Source organism: Podarcis melisellensis (genome assembly GCF_964234715.1).
Source record: "Podarcis melisellensis genome assembly, chromosome: 2".
Taxonomy (NCBI): Eukaryota; Metazoa; Chordata; class Lepidosauria; order Squamata; family Lacertidae; genus Podarcis; species Podarcis melisellensis.
In genome coordinates this window covers 117003085-117016638 of record NC_138529.1, presented here as the reverse complement: position 1 = coordinate 117016638, position 13554 = coordinate 117003085, and the positions used below count along the sequence as shown (strand labels likewise).

The 13554-nt window shown below is 44.4% G+C and overlaps 1 protein-coding gene across 1 annotated transcript; it reads left to right on the top strand.

The window, feature by feature from the left end:
- Window positions 1–4476: 4476 nt before the first annotated feature.
- LOC309361279 (uncharacterized protein) lies at window positions 4477–12887 on the top strand. Its single transcript, XM_081896179.1, has 2 exons — window positions 4477–5847; window positions 11924–12887. Exons 1-2 carry the CDS (start codon window positions 4644–4646, stop codon window positions 12628–12630), a joined length of 1911 nt encoding a protein of 636 aa, XP_081752305.1. The 5' UTR covers window positions 4477–4643; the 3' UTR covers window positions 12631–12887.
- The last annotated feature ends 667 nt before the right edge of the window (window positions 12888–13554 follow it).

Sequence of the window (13554 nt, the reverse complement as noted above, 5' to 3'; positions counted from 1 at the left end):
GCTTTATATTTTTAAGTTTAATCCATTCTTTTAACCAGCAAAGACATGATGCTTCGTAGTATAACTTCAAATCTGGCAGGGCAAAGCCTCCTCTTTCTTTTGCATCTGTTAATAATTTATATTTAATTCTCGGCTTTTTGCCCTGCCAAACGTATCTTGAAATCATCCTTTGCCATTCTTTAAAAATCGCCACTCCTTTTAATATTGGTATCATCTGAAATAAAAATAACATCTTTGGTAGCACTGACATCTTGATCATTGAGATTCTACCCCAAAGGGATAGTTTTAATCTGTTCCATACTTCCAAGTCCTTCTTAATTCCATTCCACACCGGTACGTAATTGTTTTGGAACAGGCCAATATTTTTTGGAGTTAGCCATATTCCTAAGTATTTCACCTTTTTAGCAATTTCAATACCCGTTTGTTGTTGCAGTACTTCCATCATTGTTTTTTCCATATTTTTAACTATAATTTTAGTTTTTTTCCTGTTTATTATAAAACCTGCCACCTCTCCAAATTTTTCAATTTCCTCCAGTATCTCAACTGCAGTCCCCAACGGTTCTTCCGCCATCAAAACTAAATCATCCGCAAAGGCTTTAACTTTATGTTGATTTTGGCCTACTGCCACCCCCTTTATACTTTCCTTTTTCCTTATTGAGTCCAATAACACCTCCAGGACCATGATGAATAGTAGTGGTGACAGCGGGCAACCCTGTCTAGTACCTTTGGAGATCTTTATTTCTTCTGTTATCATATTGTTCACTATCAACTTGGCTTTTTGCTCCGTATATATTGCCTTTATTCCATTAAGAAAATTGTTTCCCATTTCCCTCTGTTCAATATTTTTCAGCATAAAATCCCATGATACATTATCAAATGCTTTTTCGGCATCCACAAACATCAACATTGCTTGTTTCTCATTCCTGGCTGCCAGATATTCTAAAATATTTATGATGTTTCTCACATTATCTCTCATCTGTCTGCCAGGAAGGAAACCTGCTTGGTCTTCATGAATAATTTCTTGTAGAACCTTTTTTAATCTTTCTGCCATTATTCCTGCAAAAATTTTGTAGACCGTGTTTAATAATGAAATTGGTCTATAATTCTTTACTTGAGTTAGGTCCGCGTCTTCTTTTGGAATAAAGGTTATGAATGCTTCTTTCCACGTCTCTGGAATTTCTCTCTCCTTTAATATATTGTTCATTACTTCTCTCAGTGGTAGCGACAGGGTTGTTCCCAATTCTTTATAATACCTTGCTGTAAAGCCATCTGGTCCTGGGGCTTTTCCATTTTTCAGTTTTTTTATCGCCACCTTCATCTCCTCTATACCAATTGGGGTATTCAGCCTTTCTTGTGCTTCTGTCGGGCTTCTTTACAAGAATATCATGGGGCACCTTGTCAAATGCCTTGCTGAAATCAAGGTAGACTACATGCACTGCGTTCCCTTCATCTACCAGGCTTGTAATTCTGTCAAACAACGAGATCAGGTTAGTCTGACATGACTTATTTTTCAGAAATCCATGCTGACTATTGGTGATCACAGCATTCCTTTCTAGGTGCTCACAGACTGTTTGCTTAATGATCTGCTTCAGAATCTTCCCTGGTATTGATGTCAGACTGACTGGGCGGTAATTATTTGGGTCCTCTCTTTTCCCCTGAGCGACCCCAATGTTTCTTTGTTCTTCCTTTTGCTACGCACATACCCATAAAAGCCTTTTTTGTTGCTTTTAACCTCTCTAGCAAGCCTGAGTTCATTCTGTGCTTTAGCTTTTCTGACTTTGTGTCTACACGTGCTGGCTATTTGTTTGAATTCCTCTTTGGTGGTTTCCCCCCTTTTCCATTTTTTGTACTCATCCTTTTTTAATCTTAACTCAGTTAAAAGTTCTTTAGATAGCCACCCTGGCTTCTTTAGGCACCTTCCATGTTTCTGTCTCATTGGTATTGCCTGAAGTTGTGCTTTTACTATCTCCCTCTTAACAAACTCCCAGCCTTCATGAACTCCCTTTCCTTTTAGTATTACCGTCCATGGGCTCTCACCGAGCACTTCCCTAAGTTTTATGAAGTCGGCTTTCTTAAAGTCAATAAATTGAGTCCTAGTATGCTTGGCTGCTCCTTTCTGCTGTATAGTAAACTTCAGAAGAGCATGATCACTCGTGCCTAATGATCCTTCCACTTCTACCCCACTAACCAGGTCATCAACATTGGTTAGGACCAGATCTAAAATGGCTGTTCCTCTTGTTGCTTCTCCCACTTTCTGGACAATGAAGTTGTCTGCAAGGCCAGTGAGGAATCTGTTTGACCTTATGCTCTTGGCTGAGTTTGACATCCAGCAAATATCCGGGTAATTGAAGTCCCCCATTACTACTATCTCTCTTCCTTTTGCATGCTTGGCCATCTGTTCCAGGAAGGCATCATCTATGTCCTCCATTTGGCTTGGGGATCTATAGTAAACTCCCACAATGAGGTCCCTGTTATTCTTCTCTCCCTTAATTTTGACCCAAATGCTCTCACTTTGGCTTTGAGGTTCTAAATCTTGGATCTCTTCACAGGTATACACATCCCTGACATATCCCTGATTCTTTCAATGCATTCTTTCAAGTAAAAGTTAACTTTTATAAAGATGCCACAGGCTTAAACATAAAGCTCTAGGCACCGCTCTTCTTAAACTTTGGTACACTTCAGTTAGATGTTTAGGTTGTAGAAGAGGTGGTAAAATGCTCAGTTCAGTTTCTGCTACTTAGTTATGACAGGTGGTTCAGTTAAATACATTTAATACAGCACAGCTTCCTTTGCAGATTAATACTTTGGTCCGTGAGTGAGGGACACTTTTCTTCAGTTACATACTCATTCCTGAGGTATTCCAAATGGAATAATAGACCCAGGGGATTCCCTCAGCCCTTGTGACTGGTTAAGAAGTCTTCTTTACCTAGAAGAACTCGAGACCCATGGAGTCTGTATTCCCACAGCTTTTCCCTCTCCTGGCTCAGTCTCAGCCCTTCGAGAACATTCCTGTCTGTATACATTTCCCAGACCCACAACACTTTCTCCCTATATGTAAAGCAATGAGGCTCTGTCCTCTTGCTAACTAGATAGGGTTGCCTCTTCCATATTGTTTTATCTAGACCTCAACAAAGGATTCCACATTTCTTCAGGGCGCTGGGGGCACCTCCCTCAAAATAGCTGCTATGGCGGGTTGGAGAAGCAAGACCCTTTTGGGGGCATTAATACTGTGAGCCCCTCCATCGGAGCTCAGGCTGCATAGATGTGTAAATAAACCATCTATCATCCAGATACCACAGTCTCAACTGTCCTCATTCTGAGGAAATCAAGCCCTCGGTAGGCACATGGAACCCCTGGGAATACCGCACCACTTGGAGATTAGGTGTGTGTGCAATAAATGGGCACGCCTTAAATGTGTGGTGTGAGCAAACGCAGCCCTAACTTCTCACTTGCAGAGGGATAGTGAAAAAGATGGTGTGGACTGTTGCTCCAGCTATTGAAAGGATTCCTTTCTGCTGTTTCAGTTGATACCGGAGGAGAAGGAAGAGGAGGCTGCAAATCTCCCTGATGCAGGCAAGGCTCCAGTTTTAGTTGAGCAGAGGCAGCTGCAGAAGGAAAACGAGGAGAACGAGGAGGGCAGGATTGTAGGCAAGTTCCGTCCTCCCCTACCCCTTTGCCCCCCCACTTGACTAAAGCTCCTCCCTTTTATATCTCACCTCTTTGTATACCCCCCTCCCCGCAGTTCACCTGGATCATCCACCTGTTCCTCATGCAGCATTTGGCATGGCCACCTACTGGTCACCACATGAACTGCAGAGCGTGATAATATCTTACATTCTTATTTATCTAGGAAGGGAAGAAAACCAGGAATTTTGCCAATGCATTCACAATAAGTGATTTTGTTTCATAAGAAAATAAATCTCTGTCCCAGGTTATACAAGCACTTGTATCCTAAATGTTCCCCCAGAGCATGCAAACCAATGAACACATCAAATTTCAGCAGTATACTGTTGTTTAATTCCAGTAAAGGGATGCAGGTGGTGCTGTGGGTTAAACCACAGAGCCTAGGACTTGGCGATCAGAAGGTTGGTGGTTCGAATCCCTACGACGGGGTGAGCTCCTGTTGCTTGGACCCTGCTTCTGCCAACCTTGCAGTTCGAAAGCACGTCAAAGTGCAAGTAGATAAATAGGTACTGGTGCAGCGGGAAGGTAAACGGCGTTTCTGTACGCTGCTCTGGTTCTCCAGAAGCAGCTTAAGTCATGCTGGCCACATAACCCAGAAGCTGTACGTCGGCCAATAAAGCAAGATGAGCACCGCAAGCCCAGAGTCGGTCACGACTGGACCTAATGGTCAGGGGTCCCTTTACCTTTACCTAATTCCAGTAAGCTACCAGTAATTCTTAAGTCATTAATATTTCCTTCAATCTCTTAAGCTCCTGCTTTAGAGAAAAGGAAAGATCTGCTGGGCAAGGTGTCTTTCAGCAGCATATTCTAACAGACATAGGGGGAAATAAATAACTTGCACTATTGGAGATAGCCAATTTCAATGAATGAAATGACACATTTAGTGGAGAGCCAACGGAAGCTTTCCTTCTCCTCTGGGGTCCCATCAAGACTTTCTTCCCTTTATTTCAGCAGATGATATGCAGGTAACTGAGAATGAAGGAGAACGTTGTGCGATGTTGTCAGCAGAGCCTGAGCACAAAGAGATGAACGAGAATGTTATACAGGGAACTCAGGTGGAAGAGAGACCCTATCAATGTAGCCAATGTGGAAAAAGCTTCAAACACAGGTCAAACCTTTATCGACACCAAAGAGGTCACACAGGAAAGACCCCCTATATATGTAAGCAGTGTGGGAAAAGCTTTAAGGACAGCTCGTCCCTTGTTCTGCATGAAAGAAGTCACACGGGAGAGAAGCCCTATAAATGTGAGGAATGTGGAAGAAGCTTCAGTCATAGATCAAACCTTGCCTCGCACCAAGTAACCCACACTAAAGAGAAGCCTTATAAGTGCTCAGAATGCGGGCAGAGCTTCAGTCAAAAGTGCAACTTGAAAGTACACCAGAGAACCCACACAGGGGAGAGGCCATACAAATGCTCAGAATGTGGCAAGAGTTACCTTACTCAACCCAACCTTACAGTGCATCAAAGAATCCACACGAAAGAGAAGCCTTATCAATGTGAAAACTGTGGGAAGAGCTTCAGTCAAAAGAGCACTCTGAACCTACACCAGAGAACCCACACAGGGGAGAGGCCATACAAATGCTCAGAATGTGGGCAGAGCTTCAATCAAAAGAGCACCTTAAAAGTACATCAGAGAATCCACTCAGGGGAGAGGCCATACAAATGCTCAGAATGTGGCAAGAATTTCATTACCCGATCCAACCTTAGGCTGCATCAAAGAATCCACATGAAAGAGAAGCCCTATAAATGCTCAGAATGTGGGCAGAGCTTCGATAGTAGAACACATCTCAATGAACATCAGAGAACCCATGAAGTGGAGAAAACATACAAACACTCAAAATGCGACAAGGACTTTACTTCTCAGTTTGATCTCATTAAACATAACAGGATCCACATTGAAGAAGGACCTCACAAATGCTCAGAATGCGGAGAGAGCTTCAGGTGCAGCACCTCCCTTATGGCACATCAGAGAATTCATAGAGGAGAGGAGCCAGATTTTGGCCTCAGCCATGCTTCTGTACCAAGTCTTGTTGAGCATAATGTAACGCGCCCTGAAAAGAAATGTTTTGTATGTTCCATTTGTTCCAGAACATTTGGGTGCAGCGGAAGCCTTGGGTTACACCAACTGAAGCATAAAAAGGAGACATCACAGAGCTTCTCAGGCTGAAGCAAGACCCTTTTTTAAATATCCAATTAATCAGCACAAGACAATTCCCACGAAATAGCCCACAAGTGTGGGGAAAGCTTTTATGATAGCGCACTCATTTCACGTCAGTTTAATTGGCACAAGACAGCAATGGAGAAGCAGAGAGATCTTGCAAATGCTTCTGTTCCTCCATTCTTCTACTTCAGTGTATTACTCCAATCACTGGTACTTCTTTTTAAATGCATGTTTTACTGGGCACTTGCTTTTATAAGTATTTTAATGTGTTTGCTGGATTCACGAATAAATTTTGTACGTTTTTACCCCTTTTGCTTCTCTTTTTATTACTCTCGCTCCCTGTCGAGGTTGCAGTTTTAAACATACTGTAACACCGTTTATTAGGGACGCAGGTGGCGCTATGGGTTAAAGCCTCAGCACCTAGGACTTGCCGTTCGAAAGGTCGGCAGTTCGAATCCCTGCGGCGGGGTGCGCTCCCGCTGCTCGGTCCCAGCGCCTGCCAACCTAGCAGTTCGAAAGCACCTCCGGGTGCAAGTAGATAAATAGGGACCGCTTACCAGCGGGAAGGTAAACGGCGTTTCCGTGTGCGGCCCTGGCTCGCCAGATGCAGCTTTGTCACGCTGGCCACGTGACCCGGAAGTGTCTCCGGACAACGCTGGCCCCTGGCCTCTTAAGTGAGATGGGCGCACAACCCCAGAGTCTGTCAAGACTGGCCCGTACGGGCAGGGGTACCTTTACCGTTACCTTAACACCATTTATTAAACAGCTTTTCTCATTGCACATGGCTGTAGAACCTCTGGCCTGTGGGCCAATCTGTCTTCCCCAAGCCATGCCTTCTTATTTTTAATGTTCCTAATTGGAAAATATATATGAAAATAAATTTTGGGTTTAAATTTTAAAATAGAACAGGAAGCCTAGAAATCAAAATGCAAGAGGAGAGAGAGGGAACCTTTCTCTCTCAGCTGCCTGCTTGATGGTCTTGGCTCAGTTTTCCTCCCTGTGAACTTCATTTCCCAGCAGCCTTTGCAAATCCCTCAGAAACAATCAGCAGCTGGCCCCATTTACCTGAGCATGTGCACAGCTGGGGGAGAAGAAGTCTGGGATGCAAGAGGCAAGTCCTAAATTCAGCACCACCTGTCTAGAGCTCAAGAGAAAACATCATGGGATCCTGTAGGAGAAGCTTAACATAGAGTTCCCATTTCTGCTCTTCTTCCTGGGTGCTGACGTCCTAGCTTTTAATCTTCCACCCCCAGAGTGAGTGCTGCATTGGGGCTGGATAGTAGACCCATTTTCCTTTCTACTTTCCTGGGTGAGTTGAAGGGATTCTTTCATTTCTTCAGAGGGGAATGGAAGATGAATCTGGGAGGTGCCTGGTGGTGGGACTGGAATTTTGTGAGGACAGTGTTGTTCCAACAGGCAACAGACTTTGGTTCAAACCCACAATGTTAGGAAGAAAAGGGCGTTACTGTACACGTTTCCAAACTTTGCATGTTGGTGACAACGCCTTTTAGACGTGCATCATTTTTCGACGCAGCAATTCAGGTTTTTCTAGCAAACTGCAGGTTAAACTAACCCCTTTCCAGCCCCAGGAGGAGCATGGGGAGAATTCACACAATATACCTACATACTTCAGCCAACACATTATTGTGTGGCAACACACAATTTAGAATGCTCTGGGTTAATGTATCTCGAAGTGGGAGGTGGAAGGAGGGGCTTTCCCAAGTTTACTTTCAGTTTCAGTTTCAGTTTCCCTTCTTTCTTCCTTGATTATCTTCCGTAAAGGAACTTTTGCATTCAATGTTTCTTTATTTGGAGGTGTCCTTGAAGCAGGAATTTTAGGTTTGGAGACCACACTGCTGGGGAGCTGGACCTCAGAGTCCCTGCCAGGAAGCAGCAGCATCCTTAGGAGTAGGTGATCTTTGCCGGTGTAAAAACAAATGACCTCAATAATGCCATACTTTTAAAGGTATCTCTTTAAACAGTCCTGGCTCCCTCCAAGCATTCTTTCATTCATTCATTTTACTAACATATATACCGCTTGGCACAGCAAAATACTGAAGCAGTTCACACAATGTACAATGATCCATCACAAGCCAAAAGCAAGTACAGAGTGCCAAAATACAGTAAGAACCAATCAATCAAAACATTAAGACTGGAATAATCCCTGTGGTCTATTACACAGCTTCTTTAGAAAAAGGCATAGGGCCCATATTTAAACCCGTATCTGCGGTTGACCTTAACTACTGCTTGTTCCTTGCAAACTGTATAGAAAAGAATACATTCACAAATAGATGGGGGGTAATGGTGTAGTCTTTGGAGGAAATCTGCTTAAAGGAGGCATCCCCAAACTCGGCCCTCCAGATGTTTTTTGGGACTACAATTCCCATCATCCCTGACCACTGGTCCTGTTAGCTAGGGATGGTGGGAGTTGTAGAGTCCCAAAACATCTGGAGGGCCAAATTAGAGGATGCCTGGCTTAACGCGAGGCCCTTCCTCATAGCTCTCTGGGTATGGGAATATCCCTAATATCTTCGGTGTCTCAATTACATATCCCGCATTTTCTTACAGAGTTGAGAGACCTGTATCTGTGACCCATGGAGGACAATGACTCTATGAATCCTCACTGGCAGTGCTTTTTTGCAGTGGATGCAGAGGTACGCATAGCCCTAAACATTTTGTGAATCAAAGTCTGGCCTCGTTAAGGGGCAGTATTTCAATATGAGTAGGAAAATGAGAGTACCCCTAAATATTTTTCAAGGAAAAAAGCACAGCTTACGGGTATGAAGAACTGGGAGACGTCAAAGTCATGCTCTCCTTCCAGGTGAAATAATTTAGAAGCAAAGGCCAATGGCCCATCTAGTCCAGCATCCTGTTCTCCCAGAGGCCAAACAGATGCCTGTGGGGAAACATGCAAGCACAAGAGCTCTCTCCTCTTCTGTGGTCCCCCAAAACTCATATTCAGATGCATTACCTCCTCTGACTGAGGAGACAGAACAGAGCTGTCATGACTACTAGCTGTTAACAGCCTTCACTTCCATGAACATAATAATAATAATAATAATAATAATAATAATAATAATAATAATTTATTTGTACCCCACCCATCTGGCTTGGGTTCCCTAGCCATTCTGAATGGCTTCCAACAAATACATTAAAATGTCACACATTAAAAACTGCCCTAAACAGGGCTGCCTTCAGATGTCTTCTAAATGTCAGGTACTTGTTTATCTCTTTGACATCTGGTAGGAGGGCGTTCCACAGGGCGGGTGCCACTACCGAGAAGGCCCTCTGCCTGCTTCCCTGTAGCTTTCCTTCTCACAATGAGGGAATCGCCAGAAGGCCCTCAGCGCTGGACCTCTGCGTCCAAGCAGAACGATGGGGGGGCGGGAGACGCTCCTTCAGGTATACTGGGCTGAGGCCAATCATATTTTAAAGGGATCTAAATTGGTGGGCATTTAGTTACCACTGGCTATTAGAGGGTTGGTTGTGGGGCCAAGGGTTGAGCTCTGCAACAGACCCACCCACTTACTACCATTTAATAGTGTGGTGGACTCACCCCACTAACTTACTAGATGTCCCCGTTTCCCTGGGACAGTCCCCGGATTTACAAATCAGTCCCCTGACTAAATCCTGTCATTCCTATTGAAATTGAAAAGTGTCCCCGGATTCATTGGAAAAAATCTGGCAATCTTATGCTAACTGCCCCCCATTAAATATAGCACACACTCTTCACTGTACGCAAATTGCACAAATTTCTATAATTAACCACAGTTTGTCCTGTGAGGGAAAACATAGTAGATTAGAGTCTCGGGCAGCACTTGCTCAAACACGCATGAAGTTTTATTAAACTTTATTACATTTCCCAGACCCTCAACACTTTCTCCCTATATGTAAAGCTGTGAGGCTCTGTCCTCTTGCTAACATCCTCACTGTGGATATTCAACTCAAATATGAACCAGTTCTCCATCAAATCCTATCCTGAACCCTATCCCTCAACCTGAACCCAGTCTAACATCTCCAATCAAATCCCTGTGCATCTTCTCAAATCCGGCCCTATCTAACTCTCTCCCTCAGAAATGGCTCCTTTTGTTTTCCCTCCAAAAGTGCTGCTCCTCCCCCCCCCTCGGTGTCTACTTGACTCTGTAGCCAATCAGCGACAGGCTCCGGGCCTCTGGTGGAATTTCTTGGGAACTGCACCACCAGACTCTAGTCTGGCTCTGCTGGCCATCACATGCCCTGACCCTCTAGTGGTTGAGAAGGCCATGTGCAGACCACAGTAGACTTGATGATGATGAAGAAGAAGAGTTTAGATTTGATATCCCGCCTTTCACTCCCTTTAAGGAGTCTCAAAGCGGCTCACATTCTCCTTTCCCTTCCTCCCCCACAACAAACACTCTGTGAGGTGAGTGGGGCTGAGAGACTTCAAAGAAGTGTGACTGGCCCAAGGTCACCCAGCAGCTGCATGTGGAGGAGCGGAGACGCCAACCCAGTTCCCCAGATTACGAGACTACTGCTCTTAACCACTACACCACACTGGCCTCTTCCATATTGTTTTATCTAGCCCTCAACAAGGGATTCCACATGTCTTCAGGGTCTGAAGGTCCTGAAGAGCGCTGGAGGTGCCCACCTCAAAATAACTGCGATGGCGGGTTGGAGAAGCAAGACCCTTTGGGGGGCATCAGTGCTGTGAGCCCCAACATCGGAGGGTCAGGCTGCATATATGTGTAAATAAACCATCTATCATCCAGATACCACAGTCTCAGCTATCCCTCATTCTGAGGAAACCGAGCCCTCGGTAGGCGCATGGAACCCCTGGGAATACCGCACCACTTGGATATTGGTGTGTATCTGCAATAAATGGGCACACCTTAAATTTGTGGTGTGAACAAACACTGCCCTAACTTCTCACTTGCAGAGGGTGAGTGAAAAATATGGTGTGGACTTTTGCTCCAGCTATTGAAAGGATTCCTTTCTGCTGTTTCAGTTGATACCGGAGGAGAAGGAAGAGGAGCCTGCAAATCTCCCCGATGCAGGCCAGGCTCCAGTTTTACTTGAGCAGAGGCAGCTGCAGAAGGAAAACAAGGAGAACGAGGAGGGCAGGATTGTAGGCAAGTTCCGTCTTCCCCTACCCATTTGTCCTCCCCTCCCACTTGACTAAAGCCCCTCCCTTTTGTATCTTACCTCCTTGCATATTCCCGCCCCCCCCCCCCCGCAGTTCACCTGTGTCAGAAAGCTGTTCCTCATGCTGCAGTTGGCATGGCCACCTACTGGTCACCATATGAACTGCAGAGAGTGATAATGCCTTACATTCTTATTTATCTAGGGCGGCAAGAAAATCAGGAATTGTGCCAATGCATTCACAATTAGTGCTTTTGTTTCATAAGAAAATAAAACCCTGTCCCAGGTTATACAAGCACTTGTATCCTAATTGTTCCACCAGAGCATGCAAACCAACAAACACATCAAATTTCAGCAGTATACTGTTGTTTAATTCCAGTAAAGGGATGCGGGTGGCACTGTGGGTTAAACCACAGAGCCTAGGACTTGCTGATCCGAAGGTTGTTTGGTCCCTGCTCCTGCCAACCCAGCAGTTCGAAAGCACGTCAAAGTGCAAGTAAATAAATAAACTGCTGCAGCGGGAAGGTAAACAGCGTTTCTATGTGCTCTGGTTCGCCAGAAGCAGCTTAAGTCATGCTGGCCACAAAACCCAGAAGCTGTACGTCGGCTCCCTCAGCCAATAAAGCCAAATGAGCGCCACAACCCCAGAGTTGGTTAGGACTGGACCTAATGGTCAGGGGTCCCTTTACCTTTACCTAATTCCAGTAAGCTACCGGTAATTCTTAAGCCATTAAATTCCCTTCAATCTCTTAAGCTCCTGCTTTAGAGGAAAGGAAAGATCTGCTGGGCAAGGTGTCTTTCAGCAGCATATTCTAACAGACATAGGGGGAAATAAATAACTCTCACTATGGGAAATAGCCAATTTCAATGAATGAAACCACACATTTAGTAGAGAGCCAACGGCAGTTTTCCTTCTCCTCTGGGGTCCCATCAAGACTTTCTCCCCTTTATTTCAACAGATGATATGCAGGTAACTGAGAATGAAGGAGAACGTTGTGTGATGTTGTCAGCAGAGCCTGAGCACAGGGAGATGAACGAGAATGTTCTACAGAGAACTCAGGTGGAAGAGAGACCCTATCAATGCAGCCGATGTGGAAAAAGCTTCAAACACAAGTCAAACATTTATGAACACCAAAGATTTCACACAGGAGAGGCCCCCTATTTGTGTATGTGGTGTGGGAAAAGCTATAAGACCAGCTCATCCCTTATGAGGCATGAAAGAAGTCACACGGGAGAGAAGCCCTATAAATGTGAGGAATGTGGAAGAAGCTTCAGTCATAGATCAAACCTTGTCACGCACCAAGTAACCCACACTAAAGAGAAGCCTTATAAATGCTCAGAATGCGGGCAGAGCTTCAGTCAGAAGTGCAACTTGAACGTACACCAGAGAACTCACAAAGGGGAGAGGCCACACAAATGTTCAGAATGTGGCAAGTGTTACATTACCCGATCCAACCTTACAGTTCATCAAAGAATCCACACCGAAGAGAGGCCTTATCAATGCTCAGAATGCGGGCAGAGCTTCAGTCACAAGTGCAACTTCAACGTACACCAGAGAACCCACACAGGGGAGAGGCCATACAAATGCTCAGAATGTGGCAAGAGTTACATTACCCGATCCAACCTTAGGAAGCATCAAAGAATCCACACAAAAGAGAAGCCTTAAGAATGCTCAAAATGTGGTCAGAGCTTCGATCATAGCGCACATCTCAACACACACCAGAGAACCCATGAAGTGGAGAAAACATACAAATGCTCAAAATGCGACAAGGACTTTATTTCTCCATTTGATCTCATTAAGCATAACAGGATAAACACTGAAGAAGGACCTCACAAATGCTCAGAATGCGGAGAGAGCTTCAGGTGCAGCACCTCCCTTATGGAACACCAGAGAATTCATGGAGGAGAGGAGCCAGATTTTGGCCTCAGCCATGCTTCTGAAGCGAGTCTTGTTGAGCATAATGAAACCCGCCCTAAAAAGAAATGTTTCATATGTTCCATTTGTTCCAGAACATTTGGGTGCAGCGGAAGCCTTGGGTTACACCAACTGAAGCATAAATAGGAGACATCGCAGAGCTTCTCAGGCTGAAGCAAGACCCTTTTTTAAATATCCAATTAATCACCACAAAATAGCCCACAAGTGTGGGGAAAGCTTTTATGATAGCGCACTCATTTCACGTCAGTTTAATTGGCACAAGACAGCAATGGAGAAGCAGAGGGATCTTGCAAATGCTTCTGTTTCTCCATTCTTCAACTTCAGTGTAACAATCACTGGTACTTCTTTTTAAATGCATGTTTTACTGGGCACTTGCTTTCATAAGTATTTTAATGTGTTTGCTGGATTCACGAATAAATTTTGTACGTTTTTACCCCTTTTGCTTCACTTTTTATTACTCTCGCTCCCTGTCGAGGTTGCAGTTTTAAACATACGGTAACAACGTTTATTAAACAGCTTTTCTCATTGCACATGGCTGTAGAACCTCTGTCCTGTAGGCCAATCTGTCTTCCCCAAGCCATGCCTTCTTATTTTTAATGTTCGTATGTGGAAAATATATATGAAAATAAATTTTGGGTTTAAGTTTTAAAAGAG